Source organism: Echeneis naucrates, chromosome 15, assembly GCF_900963305.1.
Source record: "Echeneis naucrates chromosome 15, fEcheNa1.1, whole genome shotgun sequence".
NCBI lineage: Eukaryota > Metazoa > Chordata > Actinopteri > Carangiformes > Echeneidae > Echeneis > Echeneis naucrates.
The window spans coordinates 19,712,893-19,738,317 of record NC_042525.1 but is presented as its reverse complement, the minus strand read 5'-3'; the positions used below and the strand labels follow the sequence as shown (position 1 = coordinate 19,738,317).

The following is a 25,425-nucleotide window of genomic DNA, read 5'->3' as shown; positions in this document are numbered from 1 at the left end:
AAGAAAGAATCATTTGCACCACCATACATGTAACAGCCAAATTCATCACAATAAACACAATAAATGCCCCGCAGCACGGAGGCTTAGTGGTTAGCACTGCTGCCCTGCTGTGTGGAGTTTGCATGCTCTCCCTGTGCCTGCATGGGTTTCCTCCCACCGTCCAAAGAAATCCATGTTCAGGTTAATTGGTAACTCGAAAATGTCCATAGGTCCAAGTGTGACTGTGAGTGGTTTTTCGTCTCTGTTTGTCTCTGTATGTTGGCCATGTGATGGACTGGCAACCTGTCCAGGGTGAACCCCGCCCTAACCCTAACCCCATGACTGTAACATAAATGGTAGAAGATGAATGAAACTTAAAGCCCATTTAATTTCTGCTTTAAACTTTGATATTTCAAAGGTCCCACAATGTATGACCATAGAGCTCCATGTGGTCTTAGATTATAAATCAAGTCTAAGTTCCATATTAATAAAGTGAAAGTACCAAAGTGCTAGGTCCAGATGTCCACAGAGAAAACAGCATGTATTAAGAAACTGAGCCTAAAAAAAAAAAAAAAATCTTCCAGACTTCAGGGACTTTGCGATGTCATGTCGACCCACATGGACCCATCAAGAAACCTTGCAGGATTTGGTTTCTCTGACTGTTTACCTGAAATCTGCTACATCTTTTATTGGCTCACTCAGAAAACAGCCAATCAGAGGGGGAAAAAAAAAAACACCTAACTTGGGAAGCATGTTTATCTAAATATATTTCTATATATATATATATAATATATTTCTGTGAACAACCCTTTGTGTTTGGATAAAGGAAACACTGACATGGCAGTTTCAGTGATTCATTATCCCTACATTTCTTCTATGATTTACAAATCATTGTCTACATTACAAACACCAATTATGTCCATGAGCACCAAATAACAGGTCACATCTTGTTTAATGTGAGAGCACATCTATAGGATCTTTATAAAAAAAAAAAAAAACATTCAAAATGAAAATAGCAACAAGGCAGTAATATGACTGTGGCTCTATCTGTCATGCACATGGTGGCCTGTGTATTGAGTTTCCTCTGAAGTGAATTGATCAGTGGCAGAAACGATTAGAAACAAACAGCTTGTAGGACCAACCTTTCATGTCTTTAATCTGCTCTCAGACATTGTCAAAAAGAATTAGAACAGACCATTTAATTGGCACAGCAAAGCAGAAATGGACAATGAATACATCACCAACCCAAAGTCAATGTATGCATTCGGAAAAAATTGGTGAAAGGTTCCCTAAGCTACTCTTTGATCACAAAGATGTGCATTTTTCTTTTAGTTTCTGACTGTCCAGACTGTCATACATTGCAGGTGACGTGAACTGTGAAAGGTTCTGACTTGGATTTGTATTACTCAACACTGAGCAGCTTACATACATATAAAAATAATCAAAAACCAATTTAAAATATTCATGTCTATTTTGCCTTATTTAGTATTATTCGCAAAGACCGCAATATCACAATCCAGCTGTGATTGTATCCTCTAAAAGTTGTTTTACATATACGCAGTGTCTCAATTGACTTCCAAAAACATAGGACATGGAAAGTATATCTTACTATAAAATTACAAATATTTGACATATTATTTCACCAATATTCCCCACTTAAATAAATCCTGAATAGAAAATGAAACTGCCTGAAAGATGACTCATTGTCATAGAATGTTTTGTGTGTGTCTCTTTGTGTGCCTTCTCATTAACCAACTGTCTTTCATCAGGGGTCCAGGGCAAATTAAAGACACAAAGAGGCCCTGAGTTGAACATCAAACAATCACAGTAAGGGGGAGGGGTGTGTGTATAATTTCTGGGCGGTTGGATCCGAGATGCTAAAATCACCTGCACTAAAGTCACTGTGTGTGTGTGTGTGTGTGTGTGTGTGTGTGTCTGTGTGATAAGTAACTATTGACTTTAGTGAAAGGAGCTAAGGGATAGAATCAGGGAAAGCAGAAGAAATGGTGCTGTGCTTGATGCGATCTTGGGTGACAGATGTGGACAAGACTCTTCACATATTTTCAGGAACTGGCTGAAGAAGAGGACCGTGGTCGACCTCAGATTTAACAGCTGTAAACCGTTCTTTAAAATAAAAAAGGTAAATGCATTTCATAATTTTTATTTTATCAGTCAATATCCTTTATTTAACCACATAAAAAACTTGTTGAGATTTAAAACCTCTTTTACGGTCACTTTAAGAGTGACCTGGCCAAAACCAAGGCAGCACCAAACACCAAACACACAAGAGAGAAATAAAATACAATCACAAAATCCAATTTAGCTAATTTCCTTGTCTTTTTCATGAATTCCTCCAGAGTTACTAGATGTGTCAATTTCAAATCCTTCTGCATATTGTTCCAGGTAAACGGGGCAGAAAATTTAAAAGGCTTTTTGCCCAGTTCAGTTCTGACTCTCGGGACCTGCATCTGTATAATGTCCAAAGAACGCCGGCCATATTGTCAGAGGTTTCCACACAAATGTGTAGGCAAAAGTCCAAGAATAGATTTATCGATACAAAACAGCCAATGAGAGGGTCTCCGGGCATGCAAAGATGGACAATGTGTGTGAACAAATAAGAAACAGTGATGTAGACAATAACTGCAACCAGTCATAAAAGGAAAAGCACAGTGGCATACAGTATCCAATTTCTTTAAAAACTGATTAGGAGCGTTCATAAAAAGCAGGTGTCCGTAGTCCAACAATGGTAAAAAAGTAGTGGTGATCAAAGGTTTTCTGACTTGCAATGAAAACCATAATTTATTTCTAAAAAAGAAGCCCAAGTTTATCGATGTGCAGTTTGAAGGACAGGTTCTCATCAATTAGAATGCCTAAGTATTTATCAGATTTGACCATTTCAATTTCAACCCCATGAACAGTTGACAACCTAGACAGGTAAGATGCTTGCCATTTGAAAATAGCATGGTCTTTGATTTATCTGCAATCAGCACTAACTTGAGCTGAGTCAAATGGCACTGAACAGTGTTAAAGGCTGACTGCAACAACTCAAGGGATTTAAAAGCTGAAGAAGACGAACAATAAATTACTGTATCATCAGTATAAAAATGGGACACAGCATCAGACAAGTTGTCACAAAGATTATTCGCATAAATTGTGAACAGCAGTGGCCCTAATATATAACCTTGAGGCACCCCCTTTAGAACAGGAAGGAAAGAGGAGAAAGACCCAGTGCTTGGACACACTCTGCTCTATCTGACAAATAATTAGAGAACCAAGTTACAGCCTGATTTGATAATCCAATCTTAGGGAGTCTATCTGCCAGGATGACATGGTCGACTGTGTCAAATGCCTTTGACAAGTCTATAAAAAGAGCTGCACATTATTTTTGGCCATCTAGTGCCTCTATGATGTCATTTACCACTTTAACAGCAGACGTTAAACAGTGTTGTTTATGAAAACCTGACTGATATTGTGAGAGGAGACCATATCTAAAAAACATGCTGATCACTGTGAGAACACACAATTTAGAGGGTGGCCTATGGTTGTTGTGGTTTTCCATATTCTCAGAATGTTATTTTCAGAAAGAGTTACGTAAAAAATATGACACAGAGGGTCTGCAATAAGTTCTGCAGCTGAAGAAAGGCTTGAGATTGTCAGGTCCAGCAGATTTACTTAAATCCAATTGCTGTAAAGCCCTATGGACCTCAGCTACATCAAAAGGAATCAAATCAAACCTTGGAGCCAGAGCATTAAAGGGTTGTGATCACCACCAATCACCATCACTGACCCCTTGCATTTTAGACTGAGGAGGATTTGAGGACTCAAATAAAGATCCTGAAGAAACAAAATGCTCATTAAAATAATTAAATAATTAAAATAATCAACACCAAGAACTGATTAAACTGTTAAATATGAAGTGGGATGTGGATGTGATGGAGCGCCACACATTCCCATCAGGTTAAATCCATAAGGCAATGCAGAATGTTATGGCTGATGACCAAAAAGAAGAGACCAAGACCAAAAAAAATTTAACACTGAGTTAAGTTTTATTTGGCCCCAGGTCCTCTCCAGTCCAAGATTTAAATTATCATAAGCTTTCCAACTGTCACTTCTTGATCCATACTGTTTTTAAATACCAACAAACTGAGTTACCTACATATGTCACTCTTTATGTGTAGACTTATGTGACTATTAACCTCACGTAATTATCAGCTATGACAGTATTTGAGGCTGTACATTTTAAGCTAACAAATTTCCTCCACATCTCTGATTTCAATCTTGTAACTATATACAATCAAGTAACTACACATCCATAAAGTCACTTTCTGTGGCGCGAATACACTTCTGAAGCAGCTTTTAACAAAATCAAACTGCAAATTCATTTCATTACATGTATGAAAATAATCAAATTTAAGCTTATCCATTATATCATAAATGTCTGAGCTGAAGGCAGCTATTTTGGAGTCCAAAATGTGTTAGGGTTATGAGAAATTCATAATATTTCCTCTAATCTGACCTCCAAATTACTCACATCTGCTGTACAAAGAACAATGTGTCCTCTTTCGAGTCTGGAAACTGGGGGATTTTGAGCCCAGAGCCACGAGACTGACCACACAAAACATCCAGCATTACACTCATACACCCATAAAGACACACTTTCTTTCTCACTCACACAAGACAAAGCCACAAGTACGGCCGCTGTAACACAAGATGTCGACCTGTAGTTTGTGTGCGCGCGCGCATGTGTGCACACACACAACTGTCAGTAAGCATTAGCACTCAAGGCAAACGATGGAATCAGCCAGGCAGATGTGCAAACACGCCTGACAGCCCTCCACTCACGACCTCAACACACAACAAATAAGTGATAAAAAAAGAACATCAAAAGAAAAACAACCACCCGGTCACACACTGAAATGACTTGGGCTTCATTTACCCTGCTCTTGGTGTGGATCCACTGACCGATGGAAGAGAACCAACTGTCCTTTTTTCAGAAAAGTAAATACAATGCAGACGATATTCAGAAGCACTGGATAACACTGTGTTTAATGAACCCATAACACACTTACAGATGAGACTGCAATTGCATTAGCACTATCAATATAGTCAATATTCCATAACAAACTGAATAGCTATTCCTTAATAAGTAGTTTAACATTTTATGTCATGGCCAAATGTAAAATTGGTAATGATATTGCAAAAACATTTTCTAATATAAAAATCTTTCATTTCAGAAATGTTTGGCTAATTTTAGCTTTGTATCTTTGTCTTCTTACAAACAAAATTAAAGGGTTTAGTAAAAACATTTCTAATTTATTACTTCTACTTTATCCGTTAAATAATGTATATTTCCCTGTAGCATTATGTCAGATGCAGACCAGTAGAAAAGAAAAATCTTATTACTAATTATTTTGGAAGCTAATGTGATAAAACTCACAATTTCAGTGAGAATTTCTATTTCATTTTCACTTTTACCAATCAAAGCTATTCCTGCACATACATTTTTTTGTAGTTCAAATCAGTGGAATGCTTGATGAAGAAACATTTTACCTTTCATTGTTTTATTTTAATTAATTGTAGAGCCATATGTCCCAGTTAAACACACTTAATTTAATCTACATTTTAAAATAGAATTAATTCGGAACATTCTAAATGTGCTACGGCTGTGCTAGTTCTCTTTCGATACAACAGGTGAAATAATTGGGCCAATTTTAAGAAGCCATATTTTAAAACCTGTTTATTTTACATTCAAAAGGAGATAGATTTTATGGTGTATGGACAACGAATGGAAAACAGAATGAGACCATAAACTAATTCAGAAAATGTTTACTGATCTAATAAATCAAGAGAAAAGGAGTAACATATTTATTCATTATGATTTGAGTAAATATACAACATTGTAGTCAGATTTACTATCAACTACACCCATCTTACTTAGTGCTTACAAGTGTACATCCTGTGGAGTGATACCTCAAGGCCCATCTCCAACACTACACTCCAACTACAGCATTATTAAGACACAATTAGTGTGTGGACAAAGAGCTGCTGTTCATAACAACAACTCCACAGGCTCAGGAATGAACTGACAAATGCCACACATATCAGCACCAGTTAATAACAGCTAAGCAAGAATATTTTTAGTCATTGAAAACACCACTGAGCAAACTGAGCTTGAATAGCTCGTTAAAAAGCTGCAGATGTATCTCAGGTCCATTCAAAATCTACCACTGTGAATTTCTATTGTGTGAGAAAGCAGAAAGTGAATGGCGATATCCTGCTAGAAGATATTATTTTTTCATCAACCCTAAAATGTATGTTTAAGACAGTTCAAATGCCCTCTCTGATGAGAACAGATCTTACCTTGGGAAGACACACACATTGTGCAGTGAAAAGCAACAGCAAGTGTTTCACAATAGTTAAAGAATATTCAAATGGCATAAAAACCTTCAACAAAAACAAGACAAGCAGCTGTTTTCGTGACAGAAGCAAGGGAAGCTTCTATCAGGCAATTATCAGGGGAAAAGGGAGAGCACGACAGCAAATTGACCTTTACGAGATGGTATAGCCTTTAATCCTTACTACGGAGTCCTACTGAGGACATGCTTACTGGAGAAGGCTGATAAATCCAACTCAAATGCCAAAGTGAATCCGCATTTATATGCCTGTATTAACAAGAAAGGGATGCAAGTGCTTTGAAGTAAGATGGCTGAGCAGATTGTTGTACTGGTGGAGTGTTCAGTTGGGGCCTGTCACATATTAAAGAAGTATATTGAAAAGGTAGAGCACAGAAAATCATTCACTCCAGCTGCCATCAAACTTTAAAATTCCTAAACTATTACTAGATAAGCTACCAAACAGCAGAATTTTCCTCCAGGGATTAATAAAGTATTTCTGATTCCATGGGGGGGCTTGGTTCAACCAGTTCTATTTGTTGTCTAACACAAGCTCATAGCTTGCAATATAGCTCGAGCAGTCTTACATCATTAATAAAGAGTCAGTGGCATGCAAACATTTAGACACAATTCTAAAGTAGCTGTACTTATTTCAATTTAAGGCATATTTATGCTTTTATTTCAGGTAGTGTCAAACATTTTCTATCCATCTAAAAAAAAAAATCCCTCCATGAGCAAGTACTTGATGATAGTGGAGGAAAAAAAACTCTTAAGAGGCAGAAAGCTCATACAGAACCAAACCCAGGTTGGGTGGAGCCATTTGCATCGACTGATCGGGAAAGCGAGAGAGAAGGTAAGGGGGAGGGATGGCGAGACAACAAGAGCAGGGGTTTGGTCTTTTTTTTTGTTTGTTCGTTTGTTTTGTTTTGTTGGGGTTTTTTTTAAGAGATGCAAGGACCAATGTAAACATGTGTTCTGGACATTTTGTTTGAATTTGAATGTAAAATAAATTTTCACTGGCATTTCAATGTTGAAAACAAATTAAATTGAATGACTGAATGCAGACAGATCCTTTCTAAAAACAGTATCATGGATGCTTGATGTGCAGTTACCCTCTGTAACACACCGACTGACAGCAGGTCTACCCAGCCATGAGCACATGTTGGTGCTGGAAAACATTAAATATGGTTTCCAACACCTCATATTTGAGAGGTGTTGTAATCTATCACCCATGAGAGATCATATAAAACAAAAACAAAATCTAAAACAAATTATCAAATGTTAACTCTGAGCTCCAGTACAATGAAAATGTAAAGTATTTCTTGACGTACAGTGAGCTACTGTTCCTGACAGAGAAATAACACAAAGACGACGTGGTTATAACTTAGAGGAAGAGCTGACATTTCACTGCCACCTGCTGGTGGAGGACTCTTTTAAAGTTATTAATCAGTATAGGGCAATAACTGGCAATAGCAGAATCTCCGAGCCATTGCAAATGTCATTCAGAAGTGTGCAGCAAGGATAGCAGCATCATGTTTTGTTGGAGTGAGACCCAGTAATTAGAGCTGACATTTCACTCACGGTCATTAGTCCCTTCCAAACAGGCCTGATGTGATCACTGTAATATCCTTATATTGCAGCAATTAGAAAAGGTTTGCTGAGGGGGCCTTTGCCTCTCAAAATGTCAACATTGAGCAATCTCATCAGTGCAAAGAAAATGAAAATAAGCTCATATTAATGTGTCAATAAGAAAAAACTGTTTGTGGCCCCCTTCTGAGAGTCTAAAAATCTCTGCTGTGTGGGTTCAGGTGATTTTTTTAAACTAATAATGAATTTTGTGTGTTGGCAGTGGTACAGTGTTTGTTTCTAACAGATATTTGACTTGTAGAGGACACCAGTTACCTGCTCCAAACATCCTGTGTGGAGATTCAAAAACTTAAGAAGGCAAACCAGGCCTTAGGCTTGTGTCTATTTCCCTCAAGACACCACCATTGTGTATTGGTCACTTCTCTACAGCACACCTTCTCCCCTGATATCTGAATCATGGTCCAGTTTTTGACAAGTACCAGTTGTTCCAAATGTCTTCCATGTAAGAATGATGGAGATCACCATGTTCTTTTAATGCTTGTAGGATATACATATCCTTGAAATAGCTGGTAACAATCCTGTCTCTAACAATCCTAATGATGATAATCCCTACACCTAAATGAACAATAAACAAGCAACTCACTGACCGTCTTTGCTGTGTTTATTTATGAAATAACATCAGCTAACACGGTACGATATTCACATCAGTTTTACTCCCACTTGTAGGCTGTCATATTCTCTGCCTTTGATTACCAGTGTTGCAGGTCAATATACTACTAACTAATGCGAAGAACCCAATGAAAAAACCCACTGAGGAAATTATGTTACACATTTACTTACACAATGGAGACATAAATATATTACTTGTGAGCTCCTATATGTAATTCCCAGCAGGTGAGTACTTTCACAACTTCAGCCAAACGAATTGAAAAATCTTGCAAAGGCTCAGGTACCTGTGGCCTGGGCCTGCAGAGTGAATCTGCTCTGCAGTTTTTTCCTCTGCGTAGCATGGTTAATTTGGCTACAACCACCTAAGCCACTACAATTGTAGTGGTCAGCCTGTGGTGGCTGAACTCTATCCACAGTCTTAACCTGAAACATATAGAAACACTCACCAATGCAGAGACATTCGGCATCTTTGATCATTTCCAACTTTTACATAAAGTTCTTGTGAAACTGTATTCTAAAACCACTAAATCATAAGGATGATTTAGTACATTTCTTAAATCTAAGAACAGAGAAATGAAGAACACACCTGTTTGATAGAGCTGCGAGTCTTCTCTTTCCACTGGTGCTTGCTTAGTTCGAGCGTGCAGTGAACATAAATTTCTCTGTCGTAGGATCCCAGGATAAACAGCCTGCAGATTCACAACACAACACACATCACAGCAACACTTTTAAACTCTAAAAACAAGACTCAAATCCAATCTTTGTGAAAGTCTTGTTTGCTGTAAGGAAAAAGAAAGAAAAATGCCCAAATACAGGTATTTTTGTTAATATTATAAAACATATGTTTTGGAGAAATTTCCCAATACATTTTGGGTGCAAAATGGTGACAAAAATAGAGTGCTCATTTAGGCAATGAGACAGACTCATTATAACCAATGTATGTATTGTGTGCGGCATTTTGTCTTCAAATAAGCAAACTTGCCTTGGCCTATAGCTCCAATGGGACTTTGTACTTACTTTCATTTGTTATTTATTTTGTTTTTGTTTCTTTGTTTTTTCATTTAATCAAACAGGTTGAACTCATAAACCTGGTTGATTAGAGATGCTGTCACTTATTTCTGTGGCCCAATCAGAAACAATCAAAACTTATTTGAGTTGTGTGGTCTGCACCAGTACAATCTGATCACATGAAGCTCACACAGTGCTGATGAAGTTTTGAGGAATAGAATTAAGCTACATTGTATCATCTGTTCATTTCTGCTCAAAACTCAAAGATATTAAAATATCACTCATGTAAGGAAAAGAAATTATTCTGTCTAAAAAACAGTCACATTTATTCTAACTCTTGCTGCCCCCTGCTGTTGTGAGGAGGTCAGGGCATCAGTGTTTCCTACTGGGACACAGAGACAGTGGAGATATGTGGAGAGATTGTAGAGATTATCTAATGGCACTCACTGTAATACAGACAAATTCAGATTATTTCAATTCTATTTCCTAAGTCTGTCTTTACTAATTTTTAATTTGTAAATATTATATTATTTCCAATATTATAAATACTGATCAATTAATAATAATATTTTTACTTGAAGCTTTGAATAGAACATTTCATTTTCATAAATTATTCAATTGAAGGGTCTTGGGGAAGTTTACAATTGTACGGTCCTGAAAAATAATAGCACTGTACTTTCTGATTCAAGTCCCAAGGGGCCTGACATGAGGACAAAATGATTGAACTACACTTGTCATACATACACTTTGATTAAATAAATACTGAAAACAGTTATAAATTATGCATTTTAAGGGTATTTCTCAGGACCTTATAACACAAGACATGGACATTCTACTCCCTCAGAGCCTCATCCTGCTGAAGCAAGTTAAAAACATAAGTATCATGTCTTAAAAACTATATAAAAGGTCTCTAAATGTCATCAAAAACATGTTGCTTTCGTCTAATAATGTATGTTATCTTTTCCATTTTCCTGTTTGATGCCATCACTTTAATCCACCTTCCAGTTCTTGCTCCATCATAATTTTTCCAATTAAAGGAAATGATAGGTTTAGCTTGTAATATACACATATCTACAGTTCTAGATTCTTTTCTTTGTAAGTGTGGAATAGTTGGATATATACCCTGAAGAAAAAGCTTGGGATCCAGTGGTTGTAGTGGTACATTGTTCCTCTTGCCTCATTGCACTTGTATCAGGGATGTTATCATTAAACTTGTGCAATTTGACTGGGGTTATGCATGTACGTGCTCATCAGCCATTTATACTGAATAATCTTCAGGTTGCTGTTAATTATTTGTTTCAGAGCTTTAATACATGCCCCTTTCCAGTCTTGTAGTGATAGTTCATCACCTACATCTTCCATGCACAGTCTCAATTTATGTTACGAAGATTCATCAGACCCGGATATGAGCAAACAGGCAAACATACAGGGATTAAATTGAGCCTTTATCATAGCAGTGTCCTCCAATTTCTTCAAACATGAAAATACAGTCCTCCAATTGCTGTCTGTAATGAGGAAGTAGTAGGTATGTCCAAAGAATAATTTTGAGATAATAATGATAATTATTATTACTATTATTATTATAACAACAACAACAACTTTATTTATATAGCACCTTTAAAAACACCAGTTTACAAAGTTCTTCACAAAACAACATAAAAGACCAGTCACAATGGCATAAACCATAAGAGATAGACCGCCCAAGCAATACAGCACGATATAAATTTCTTAATCTGAATGTAGTTTAAGAAATGCATTTTTGGTTATATTTGGTTGATATATCAGAAAAGGAAAAATATGTCATCTTCTCTGTACATATCTTGCAATTTCCTTAATCCCTTTTCAGCCCATGTTCGAAATCCTATTTTCATATTTAATACACTAGAGTTCTCTGTATTTTTCCTCAGACTTTTCCGATCCGCTGAATACAAAAACAAATGAAGTGGTAAGCTATCGACCTCACCGAGCAGGATTCCAAGTCTATCCAGGAAGGGTTGTTTTCAAAAGAGAAGTAAAACACGATTGGCCGCAGTTGAGCTGCCCAGTAGTACCACTGGATGTTTGGGCACTGAAGGCATCCTCGATCATATGGTAGATATATTAAAGATAAATGTAGTCTTGGACATTTATTTTGCCAAATAAAGTTGGTAAACAATTTTCTAGTTCTAGTAAACAAGGAAGAGGGAGGGGGTAGTGGAATATTTTGGAATAAATGGAGATATTAGGAAGGATGTTAATTTTGTAAGATATTTATCCTGCCAATCACTGATTAAACTTCCAGCATTCTAGAGATGAGGTTGTAGTTTCCTGCAGTGAGTGATAGTTTATTCGAGAACTATTTTATGTTCCAACTGACCCTCCCAAATTCCATAAATATTTGTTTGCGTCCTAATTGCGATAGCAAGTGGTTCTATTGCAAGAATAAACAGTAATGGGGATAAAGGGCTTCCTTAGGGGTAACCTCTAGAGATATTAAAAGGTTTAGAGACAACATTATTGGTTAAGACTTTTGCAGTAAGTCCTGTACAACGCAATCTGACCCATTTACAAAATCTACCTTCAAAGCCAAAGTGGGTAAGCACTTAAGAACAAATAAGGCCATTCGACACGGCCGAGGGCATTCTCTGCATGAAGTGAAAGCAAGGCCTTGTCTTTTGCCACTCTTTGGCTGTGTAAAATATTCAGTACTCACCTGACATTGTGAAACCCTTGTCTACCATGGATGAATCCATTTTGATTCTTTCCCACCAGCTGAGGAAGCTTGCCTTCCAATCTCCTTGCAAGAACTTTGCATAATATTTTTCCATCTGAATTTAAGAGGTTTTTCCGGTTTTGGAAGCAGTGCGATTAGGGCAACCCTCATGGATGTAGGAAGGAGACTATTCCTGAAAAATTCTTGAAACACCTCTAATAAGGGTGTCAGTAATTTGCACTGAAATGTTTTATTTAGATCTATGGGAATGCCATCAAGGCCCACTGCTTTTCCAGCCTGCATAGAGCCTCTGCTATCTCCTGTTGTTATTTTTTTCATCTAATGTCTTGCTCTCCTCTTCAGAAGGTTAGGGGATATTGCGCTCATTCAAAAATCTTTCCTGCCCATTGAGATTGGAAAAGCACTCAGAGCCATACAGTCCTCCATAGAAGAAAGTTCCCCCCTGAAAGTTTCACTCATTTCTTCACCTTTCCGTTTGTTGTTTAATGCGCCATGCTAATATTTTTGCAGATTTTTCTCCTTGCTCATAGGATGATTTGAGTTTCAATAGGTTGGCAGCTGCTTTATTAGCTGACAATTCATTATACTGAGATCTGAGAGCAAGAAGTTCTGTATGCTTATGCGGTGAGTTATATTTTTTTTGATAGAGATCAGTTTGAAGTTCAAGAGGCCTGCATGCTAACCACTCGGCTATCTGAATACCCAAAGCGCTGCTGGTTCAGCAGGTCTCATGGCCTATTTCTCATCTTCAGTTGCCTCAGCAACCAAAGTAAACAATTCTGCGACACATTCTGTTTCTGGATACCGCTATGTGGCGTTACTACATTACTTTAACTGGATACCATGAAAACTGGAGATAGGCCTTCTGTCAGAGCCTTTGCCTCTCCCACACAAGCCCCCTCTGCTGGGCAATATCTGTCTGTTTTTTCCCTGACAATGTTTGGTCTGAGGGCGTTCGGTCTGAGGCCTGACTTGGTATTTCATAAACTTGACATAGGTTTTTCTGAGACAGAATACTTTTGGTCGGAGGCCGTTCCTGAAATGTGATGCATTTTTGTCTGACGATGACAGAGGGTTTACCCCGATGCCTTTTCGCCTCAGACCTGATGCTTTTTTGTCTGATGTCTGACACCTGAGTCTGATATCTGAGGATGTCCTAAGATGAACACTATACTCTTGACGGATCCAGTGTACAGTTGAAGTCACCAGCTACTACATAATGTCCAGAGAGATTTTAAATTGTCAGGAATAAATTATTATAGAATTTGGGGTCATCTTTATTTGCACCGTAAACATTTATCAGATTTATGTTTTCAGATAATAAAGAACCTTGGACTGTATCCCACAGATTTGGATGAATAAACATCAGCAATTAGTCTTTTTTTACATATTTGGGTAAACTTCACATTTCAGTTGTTTTTTAGCTGTCAGGGGGGAGGAAATCAGTGTGTAGCTGTGTGCACATGATAAAGTTAATGTAAGCGGAGTTTTTTTGATCAGTTAACTATTAGGGATTTTTTGTGCTTTTTGTACATATTTCTTTTTAGTTTTTTTATGTAATATGTGCAGCATGGTGCTACTTTTTGTAAATAAACCACCTTGTGATACACAAGTTTTCCTGTGTCTGCCTCCTACCAAATGACCAGCTGATTAAGTCAGGCTATATCAAATGCTGGTATATAAATTCTGATGTGTGCCATTATTACGTTCAACCAGTGATAATTGTGATTAATTGATGTAGTTGTATGAAGGCTAATGGGCGTGTAAAATTTTTTTGTTCTGCTTATGTACAATGACAATAAAAACACTCAAACTCAAATACACACATGTATAAAATTTGTTGAGACTGAACCCCTTGGTCTCCAGCTCAGTGGGTCTGCACTTCCTTAGAGAAGGGGCTCCTCACCTTTTAGTGTGACTTTAACAGAAAAAATCAAATTGGCTCCCAATCAAAAGCTGGCCCCCGCTGTTCCACTTCTCAGAGCCAGATCATTCGTGAACAACGCATCACTACAAGGGGGAGAGGAAAGGTGATCCGTTGCAGCTGTGCAGCGCTGATCAAGTTTTTGGCAGAGAAATGTTTATTGTAACCTATTTTATTATTTTGTTATTTTATTATAACAGGGGTTACCTTTTAGAACAAGAAAATTACAGTGTTGGCCCTTTTGTCAGTTAAGTTTGTTTCTACAGGATTCTCTTCTTCAATCATTTTCAGTTCATTCAATTCATTCACTGCATTATTTTAGAGTCAGTTCTTTGAATGAACTGCTTTGTATAGTCGTGAGTATACCCGCTTGGTATGCGGGAGAGTGGTGTTTGATTCCCCAACGAGGAATCCCAGCCACAAGGCGCCCACTAGTGGTACTCCTATGTCTATCCCAAGCCTGGAGGAATGGGAGGGTTGCATCAAGAAGGGTATCCGGTGTAAAACTGGAGCCAAATCAGTAATGCAAGTAGCAGGACGCAGACTTGCTGTGGCGACCCCGAACAGGTAAAGGCCCGAAAGAGGGGGGTAAAAAATTCTTTGAATGCACTGCTTCAAGATGCATTGCGTTGCAATGAAAAGTACTTTGAATACTTGGGTATTTCTAAAAGCAAGTACTCCTGTACTTTAATTAAAGTCATAGTTCAATTTAGCTAATTTTGATTTTATTGTGAGATTTCACCAGGAGGATCTGTACTTTAATTTAAGTACTGGAGCTGTGTAATTTGTCCACCACTAACGTGAAGTACAGAGGCATTTGGAGTTTTACCTGCTACATTCAATGAGAGTGACTTTGAGTCGGCCTTCCACCAGCCTGCTGTCCTGGAGTGACAGATCCAAGACTGACGCCAAACCCAGTGGAGGCTGCACTTGGAATGGGAAGAAGGGCTTGTACCTGGAGAGGCACAAAAAAATAAATGAAGGCTTCGTCTGATGTTGGTTCCTTTAGTGTGCATAAATAAAACGTCATGAATATAACTTGTACAGATGATGGAACGCCAACTGACAAAGACCTAATTTTTTGTTGACCTTAAAAGAGAATTCTTACTGTGCTGCACTTAAAATACAACTTGATGTGTGTCATAACATGAATCAAGATCAAACATGAAAATACAGTCCATTATGTTTGAACAAATTAATGAGACAGCGGAATGTAAAGGGCCATCCACACCAAGAACTATAACTATAATGATAAAATGCCAGCATCGACACCAATGAACAATATCGTTGTGTTGCTAGCTTACGCCAAGCAGGCGTGCTCGGCGCATTATTCCAAGGGTGTGCCCGATTCCTTCCCAGATGTCCCTCTTCTTGGTGGCATCTTTATACAATGTCATTCTTGTCATACAGAGCTGGCTTTATCTTGTACCTCAATGATAAGCCTCTCTCCTACATCGTCAGCCATGTTGAATGAGTGTGTGATTTACGTACTGATGTGAAGAACTTCTCGACCTGTTGTTCCTGATGGATTTTGATTGGCTGTCAGTGTTTTTAAACGTTCATCAAATTGCTCTGAAAGTGATCTGAACGATATTGTCCACCACTATCGTTGTCGTTATAGTTGTAGTGTGGATGCTGCCATCCACTTGAGTTAAGAATGATTTTTATAACTATATATTTATAGTTATCGTTATAGTTCTTGGTGTGGACAGCCCTTTAGTCACAGTGAATTGTGCCAAACATTTCTATTTGGTTTGGTACTATATGGAGAACAGGCTGTGTAAATGCAGCCTTTTGTGTCTTCATAAAAGCAGTCAGTAGAAGTCAAAGTAGAAGCCTGATTTCTGGGAGCAACCACCTGCCTTTTGCTATTCTGAGCTGCTGGTGCTACTGCCATTGTCCCGAGGTTCCTGATACTCTAAATAGTGGAATTTATTTTGGTCAGTCATCCACTATACTGATGAGACTGATGTTATTGCCATTGTGACAGTCAGGATATAATAAGCCAGTGAAATTTCACACACTGATCAGATACAAGCTATTGATGACGGCCGATGCATCAGGTCCAGACCACTTCTCTCCTTGTGAAAAATTAATAAGATGTCACAATGGTCAATAATTCAATATCCATTGCTGTGCTTACATCGCACAATGAACTAAGAAATAATTTTAAATCACAAGAATGAGGGCCAGAGCAGAACAGATGATGTATAAAGTTCAACATACACAGTTACTGAGTATGTGGCCTTGAAAACAAGTTATGTCTTTAATTACCTTTACAACGCAATGGTTTGGTTTCTGAACATGATTAACATGGCATGACAACAATATGGCCTACCGTTTTTACTGCTACTTTAATTTCTGCTATCTTGTGTTGATGATTTTGCTCGCAGGCATCACTTCTTTGTAGAAGGACAGACAGTTACCATTTACTGTTGTACAGTTACAGTCAGTAACTGTTGTTGACATATAGCAACAGACTCAAAGGACTACAAGAAAATGGAAAAATTGATGAAAAGAATTGATTTTGAAACAGGGTTTCTGGAGGCTCAGATCTAACACTGCATTTATAAAGAACTATTCACTTCTCCAATGATTCTACTTTCTCTGCTCAACTGATTTACAGTGCTGCTGATCAAAGTGACAACCACACAGAGCCCCAAGGATGATCTTACTTCCTCTAATCTTAAAGGCATGGAAAAAGACATTTATTTTTCTGTTTATGGTAAATTCAAACTCAATCTGCTTATTTGTTTATTCATCAGTTTATTCATTCATTCATCTTCTACCGCTTATCCGTTTCCAGGTAGCGGGGTTGCTGGAGCCTATCCCAGCTCGCACTGGACACTGGGCAAGGGCGGGGTACACCCTGGACAGGTTGCCAGAGCATCGCAGGGCCTATTTGACAGTTGAACTAATGAGAATATAGAATTCTTCTGGCTCAGAAAAAAAGAAAGCATTTCCAAAAAGAAAGACACTTTGATCAAAAAGCTTTGATTATCTTCCTGCTCTTATCCACTGAAAGGCCAAAGGCACAGATTGACCAGGAGCAGGAGAGCTATGAAGATCCCCTGGTTTAAGCCTGGCTGCCACAGACCCTTTTTAGTCCGTGCCAGCTACATCCGCTCAGCAAGTCGACTAAGCATTCAGTCATCATGAATTAACACTGTTAAAGAGAATTATGTAGTCCATCATTGCTGTCCAAGTTAAGGGCACTTAAATTAAGGCCTGTTTTTGTAGAAGTTAAGGCCTGCTTTTGTAGAACATGGTATTAAGATAAAGCATGATAGTCCAGGCAATGAATTAAAGATGAGGATTGTAACAGGTAAAATGTGGCCTCCACACAATGCACTATTATTTGCTGGAACAGACACAACTCAACATTACATTACTATGTCAGTGACTGACTGGCTGATTGATCAAGTGACAGAGTTGAATGAATAATTAAGTTACATCATGGCCAAGAGTTTGGCTTTTACTTGACTTTTCTTTATAAAATGACATGAACAGTTTCTGTCATCAGGGGTTGCTTACAGTAAATTCTTGGCAGTTTTCAAACACTTTTTCCTATAACAATGACGAGGACAGGTCTTTATTTATTATACTCTTTTGTTTGACATGAGGAAGTAGTCATGCATGTACAATCAGTTGAAAGGGTGCATATTTGGTAGTTGATATTGATTAAAAATTAAAAATAGAATAACAAACATCTGTGTAGTTTTACATCTGCTCTGTTCTGATCTACCCTAGTAACAACTCAGTCAGCCAACTAAAAGAGATAATCTGAACATCATTACTGATTGGCTGACTGTTTCTCAGTCATTTAATAAGAATAAAGTCAATTGTAAGAACAATAACAAATGCGATCATTTTGGTGCCTTTCATCTTTAATCTCTACTAGAACATTAGGTTTATATAAAACAGCACAGATGGCTAAGTAGTGATCACAACTGTTCCCATGGAGTCTTAAGTAGGGCAATTAGACAGCTAACAGCATCTTCCAGCATCTCCCAGTATAACAGTCATCTGTCCACATCATATTAATAATTTAAGATAGTCAGTTTAGTGTCCAAGAAGCAGCTATAAAACCCTTGCATATGGTTAGCTCAGAAACATGTCAATAATCATTTGGGCCTCCAGTCGGTTAACAGCTGTAACAGTCAGTTGTGATTGTGTTAGGATTAGAATTATAGGCATAGGGTTAGGGGGTTAGCGTTCACAGTACATTCTATAGAAGCAGATGATTATAAAGGTCCCGTATTTGACCATTTTCCAGTGTCAATATTCATAAGAAAGTGTATTTGTGGTTTTAAGACATAAAAATATCTCAGTATAGTTTTATATCTTCTCCCTCAGGCTTATTTCTGGTGTTCAGGTAACAACAGGTCAGTTGGAGAAGCTCTCTTCTGACTGCATCTTTGTAGCATTACAAAATCCAAAAAATCCTCACTGGTTTTAAGAGCCCATTTCTGAATATAGGCTGTGGACATTTCTCTACGGGCTGAATGCTTTGATACATTCACTGTATTAATACAGGATGTAGACATGTTATATAATGAAAAACCACTTGTCAGTCTGCCTTTCAACATTATCATTCAACTATTGTGCTGCTTGAAGCTCCAGCCAACTGTCTATTTTTTTTGTCAGTCCCAGACTAACAGCCAAAATGGCAGTTGAACTACAGTGACAATCAATTTAACGCACAAGTCTCCTCTCTGTGGGACAAACACAAGGCTGAACTGAGAAGGAAATGTGATCCTTTTAAAAAGGCCAGCTGTTTGTTTGCTGAGGTGCTGTCAACCTTCTCCTTCTGACAGAAAGTGGTCAAAAAAGAACATACATTTATTGAACAATTCATAAGTGTAGAAAAAGGATGGCAATGCCTCTACCCACAGGGCAGGAGGGCGTCAGTGGACAGTTGATGAGCATAATTACAATATGAATTGGACAAAAATTATTTTGACTTGTTGAAAATTGTTCATTAGAAAATCTGATACTTTTTGTCGCATGAACAAACTTTGTGTCCTTTGTCCCTGGCTCTCTTCTGGCCATCTTAACTCCTGATAATGAATGATTTTAATTACTATTTACCAACAGCAACAGAGCAATTCTCCTGATCAAGAGCAGCAATACAACACAAGTATTTGACCACTTTGGCTGCTTCCATCCAATATCTGGGCATAGAAAAGCATAAATATTGAAGTCCATTCTAAAATAGCCCCATTTCTTACTTGTTTAATTAGCTAAAGAAATGTTGTCCTAATGAATTTATGGTCTTACTCTCTTGCTTCAAGTCTTAAATCCAAGATGAGGTAAAAATAACTCAACATGTCAACAGCAGATCACAAATGGGTCACATCAAAGGACTGACACTTGGTCAGACCCCATAGTTAAAATGTCCAGCTCTAATGCGAACATGTTTACAGCCCCGTAAAAAAGACAAGAGAGAGAGCTGTTTGGGTGTCTACAAAATATGACAAATGCGTGAGGGTGAATTTTATATAAATAACTAACCAGAGTTAGTACTCAGTTAGATGAAGTCAGGAAGATAAACTCGTTATACTGGGAGATTTCAATATACATGTAGATGTAGAAAGTGACAGCCTTAGTTCTGTATTTCTTTCATTACTAGATTCAGTTGGCTTTTCCAGCATGTGAATCATATACTTGACCTTGTTCTGATATATGGCATTGAAATTGACAAGTTAACAATGTTTCCTCAAAACTTTCTCTTGACTGACGATTACCTCATAACATTTGACTTTACTTTAACTGACTGCATAGCATCGATGAATAAATTCAGCTATAGAAGATGTTTATCTGAAGATGCTGTGGCTACAATTAAAGAGAACATTCGGTCATCATCTCCACCAAGGCCATGTCTAAATTCAAATGGGGATTTCTCCCATACACAGGTTGACGACCTTGTGATTAGCACTATGGCCACACTGTGTTCAAATCTTGATCATGCTGCCCCTCTCAAAAAGAAAGTTATAAAACAGGGGAGGCTGGCTCTGTGGTATAGCTCTCAAATTCATGCCTTAAAGCAGATGTCACAGAAATTAGAAAGCAACTTGGAAGAGTCTCATCGAGCATGGAAAGAAAGCTTAAAAATGTATAAAAAAAAAATCTCTGACGTGCCAGAAGCTCATATTATTCAGCACAAGTAGGGGAAGAAAAAAAAAAAAAAAAGAACGACCTCAGAAAGGCTGACACAATTCCTCAAACAATTTGAGTACCTTGATTACAAAAAAAAAATCGTGGAGGAATTTCCTCTGCCTTGAGGAATCGTTTAATTTTTACAGAGCATGGTAATTTGCCCGGACTACAGGTGTCTCGTCACTCTCCATGTGCCAGCAGACAAACAAATGCCCAAAAGCTGCTGTGTGTAGTGTGGTAGGGTGCACTACTAACTCGTCTTACTGCCTGTATCCACGTCTCTTGTCTTAAAGGCAAATTTTTCTGTTCAGCAGCTTATAAAAACTTAGATCAGGGTTCTTTTCCCTGTTAGTAGTGCACCCTACCACAGAGAAGCTTTTCGGCATTTGTTTACGTTAATGGCACACAGAGTGACAAGAGACACCGTCACACAATACAAAGTCAATGGAGAGCGCTTTATTATTTTCCCCTCCGGTGTGGGCAGGGCATAAATGGCCTCTCACTATGGAAGAAAGATGTGACGACAACGAAAGTGATGATAAAGATCAATAAATGTTGATTGTCTAAAAAAGGAAAGCAATTGTTCATTATTAAGTGAAATGTCATATTTTGTCATGTATATTTATAATTGCTCTTTAACTAAACAAAAATATTTTATCTGATTACTCGATTATTCGATGAAACTTTCAGTAGAATACTTGATCACTGAACTATTCAATAGCAACAATCCTAAAACCCAGGTTTCTCTTCAGCACTGTAGCCAGGCTGACAGAAATTACCAATGAAATTGTAACAATCAGAAAGAATCCATCAGCTCTTACCTGAGTTAGACAGTAATCTTCTACTGAATACAGCAACTCCTGAATCAACTGCAATGCCTATTGCACATCTAGAATCATTCTCACCTCTGAATCTCTCAGAACTAGCTTCTATTGTTTCATCATCTAAACCGGTCAATACCTGTCTTTTAGACTCAGTACCAACTAGCCTTCTTAAAGAGATTTTCTACTTAACTGAGCCCTTCATTCTGGATTTACTTAATTCCTGTTTATCAGACAGACATGTTAACAATAGCTCCTCCTCATGTACTGTATTCAGTTATGGAGTCCAACAGGGTTCAGTACTTGGAGCAATTCTCTTCACTCTATATCTGCTTCCTTCGGGCAACATTATCAGGAAGTACAGCATAAATTTTCACTTTTATGCGGATGATACTCAGCTGTATGAAGTTACTCAGATAGCTACACTGTAGACATGTCTTGAAGATGAACGTGTCTGCAGAAGTCTGGATGACCCGTAACTTTTTTTGCCTAAATTCTGACAAAACTGAAGTGATTGTACTCTGTCCTAAGCACCTCAGAGAAACGATATCTGATAATCTAATCTGTCTGGATGGTATTAGTTTGACTTCCAGCTCCACTGTAAGAAATCTCAGAGTAACTTTTGACCAGGACATGTCCTTTGTCCCTCACATAAAACAAGTCAGTAGGGGAGCTTTCTTTCACCTGCGAAACATTAGGAAAATGAGAAACATCCTCTCTTAAGAGGATGCAGAAAACCTAGTCCATACATTCGTAACATATACCCTGGACTACTGTAACACATTACTATCTGGATGTCCAAACAAATCTCTGAAAGGCCATCAGTTGTTTTCGAATGCTGCTGCACGAATATTAACAGGAACTAGGAAAACAGATCACATCTCTCCTGTGTTAGCTGCTCTTCATTGGCTGCCGGTAAAATTCTAAATAGAATTTAAAATCTTTCTGTTAACATATAAAGTAGTAGTAGTAGGAGGCCACTCCGCTCTCTAGATGGAAGTTTACTTGTGGTTCCTAGCATCTTCAAGAGTAAATTGGGAAGCAGATCTTTCAGCTATCAGGCTCCTCTTCTATGGAACCAACTTCTAGTATCCGTCCGGGGGACAGACTCCTAAGCAATTTTCAAGACCAGGCTTAAAACCTTTCTGTATGGCAGAGCTTATTGTTAAAAAGTTAAAGGCCATCTACTCTTTAGCTCTGCTGCTATAGGGAAGGACTGAGCACCTCTCTTTCTTGCTCCCTTTTGCATGCCCCAAGCCTGGTTCTGCCTGAAGTTTCTGCCTCTTAAAGGAAGGTTTTCCTTGCCACTGTCACCAAGTGCTTGCTTAGCGGGGGATCTGTTGGGTCTCTTTAAATTATTTTATAAAGGCTTTGATCTAGACCTGCTCTATGAGTAAAGTGTCTCGTGTCTGTTATGATTTGGCGCTATATGAATAAATCTGATTTGATTAGCAATAAAAAGTTACGCTACATCCACACTACTGCATCATTTTAAAATAGCTTTTTATAACCTAAATCTGCCCCGCTTTTGATTCGTAACAGACAGACGGAGCTGCATGCAGCCCTCATCGCGTTTCCCATTATCACAGTTTCTTCTCTCTCTCTCTCTCACGCATGCACACACACGCACACACATACGTACAAGTATGTGTATGTGTGCCCGTAAATGTAGACATTTCTGACCAACCCACATAAATTTCAGGATTGAGAATACAACTTTCGTGTAAACCACGCGCACCTTCGTCTCAAGTCCCGCCCCTACAACTTTATAAAGCACAAGACAAAACTTTCGTAAGCATAAGTTCTTTCCAAGACTCCCCTTTAGTCCACTGAACAAAAAGGGAATTAAGAAGACTGGATCAAAGTAAAATGCTCACAGATTTGGCTTTCAACAGTATTCCCCCATAGCAGGATCTGAAAATGTACATGGGTACATGGGTGCTGTAATGCCTGGATTACCTCCAGCTGGCTGTTGTCCCTGCCCTCCGCTACACAGAACTACCATCTGTGCAATTCAGTAAATCCCAAGGACCAGTTTTCATTCTCTGAGGCTGCTCTTCATTACATCATCTCATCACACTCTGCATGATCACTGGCAGTACACATTCTCATACACAGAGCCCTTCTATTTGCCGCAGCACTCAACCACATAACGAAGAGGCAGTGACTTCACGCTTAATGTTTATATTGTTGGCTCTCTTAATGAACCATTGTAACTGCTACTCACATCAGCCTTTCTGGAGGACATTTTAAAGTCCAGCTCAAACACAAAGTATTATTGGGGGGGAGGTTATTTATCAAAGTTCCAATTGCCACATGCTGAGGTACAGTGTACAGTAAACAAAACAGAAATATTAGTTGCAGGGCTGCAAAATTTTTTATCAATATATAACATCATACATTGCAAAATTAAATGTTTTGGTTTCCTACACCTATCAGCCATAACATTATCAACACTGTCAAGTGGGTGGATCTCTAAAACAGCCAGTGAATATTTTGCCCTGAAGTTGATGTTGACGCAGAAAAAAAAAATGGTCAAGTGTGAGGTTGTCATAGACTTTGACAAGAACCAAACTGTGGCATATGGGTGACTGAATCAGTTCTGTGGGATGACAGCTAGACCTTGTGGTCTGATCTAACAGAAAAACTACTGTAGCTCAAACTGTTGAAGAAGTTCATGCTGGTTCTGACAGATAGGTGTCAGAACACACAGTATATCCGTTTGTTTTGTAGCTGCAGACCCTTCAGGGTGTCCCTGCTGTCCCCTGCCCACCAACAATAGCTCATACAATGAGTAATAAACAGAATAACAGAGCAATGGAAGATAGCAACCTTGTCTGATGGATCAGGTTCTTTTGGATGTCACTTTGACAGGCAGGACCAACCTAAACATTAGAAATATTTAGAAAAAGTCTAAGTTTGAGGAACAACAACTGGTTCAAGTTCTTGACTTGGCTCCAAATTCCCCATATCTATCCAATCGAGCATCTGTGGGATGTGCTACACAAATAAGTCTGATCCATGAAGGCTCCACATCAAAATCAAACCAAATGTATTTTTATAGTGCCAAATCATAACAAAGTTACATCATGGTACTTGGTACACACAGAGCAGGTCTACAGCAAATTCTTTATGGAGTTGTTAAAGAAACAACATATCCCTCCAGGAGCAAAATATTTGGTGATTATGGCAATGAAAAATTTCCACCTTGCAACTTACAGGACTTGCTGGGATAATGCTAATGTTTTGGTCCTGATACCACAGCTCACCTTCAGCGGTCTAGAGGAGTCCAGGCTTCAATGGGTCAGGGCTGTTTTGGTGGGGGGGATCAACATAGTATTATATATGACTATATATTATATCAGTCATGATATTATTTCTGACTGAAGTATAATGTCAAACAAAGTAATATCTAGTCGAGTCCTCCCCCCACAGGCATATTTGACTCCACTAAACAATGACAAAACCTAACTGTAGGTGTTAGAGAGAAAAGTAAAGAGAACAGGAAACACTGCATCATGATAACTGACAGGAAATTACATAATCAACCAGTCTCCCCCTGATAACAGAGGGGAAGGAACCTTGACAGGACTAACACAAAAGTCAGGTTAACATCGACTCAAGTCAATAGACAGAGCACAGACGTAAGAAAACAGTCAGTCAATCGGAGTATGCTAAAAGTTCATGGTGTCATGGTCAGGTAAAATGAAAATTTAGGCTGGACAACACAAGTTTCTGTTTTTTATCTTTCTCTTGTGCACACTCTCAAGCTAACTTTCTAATTCCCTTTCTTCTCTCACTTCTTCAAACTAAATTCTAATGTCTACTTTCAGTTAGGAACAGTAAGAAAGATTTGGCTAAGTATACATGTATAGTAAACAAATTACATTAGATTGATTTGAACTTTGTCCAATAATAAAAGTCAAAAGAAATACATGTGGCATTAATTAATGCATAGTCCATAGTCATCTACATTATAAAAACACTTTTCACCTGTCCATCACAGCTACACTGAGTTCATAGATGACAGGGTGAGGATGACAGTGGGGGTTAAAAAGTGAGTGTGACAGGAATGTGACAGAGTGAGTGAGACAGCATACACAGTATAGATAGAGTGAGGGCGACAGAGTGGGCGTCACACAGTGGGCGCCACAGGAGTGACAGAGTGAGAGT

General features: G+C 38.3%; 1 protein-coding gene across 1 annotated transcript in view; it reads right to left on the bottom strand.

The window, feature by feature from the left end:
• pdzd8 (PDZ domain containing 8) overlaps positions 1-25,425 on the bottom strand; it is a 43,697-nt gene that overhangs the window by 14,101 nt on the left and 4,171 nt on the right. The window contains exons 2-3 of the mRNA XM_029520601.1: positions 15,102-15,227; positions 9,214-9,316 (exon numbers count right to left, since the gene is read on the bottom strand). Of these exons, the coding sequence (XP_029376461.1) occupies positions 9,214-9,316; positions 15,102-15,227 (229 nt within the window). The remainder of the gene's footprint in view (positions 1-9,213; positions 9,317-15,101; positions 15,228-25,425) is intronic.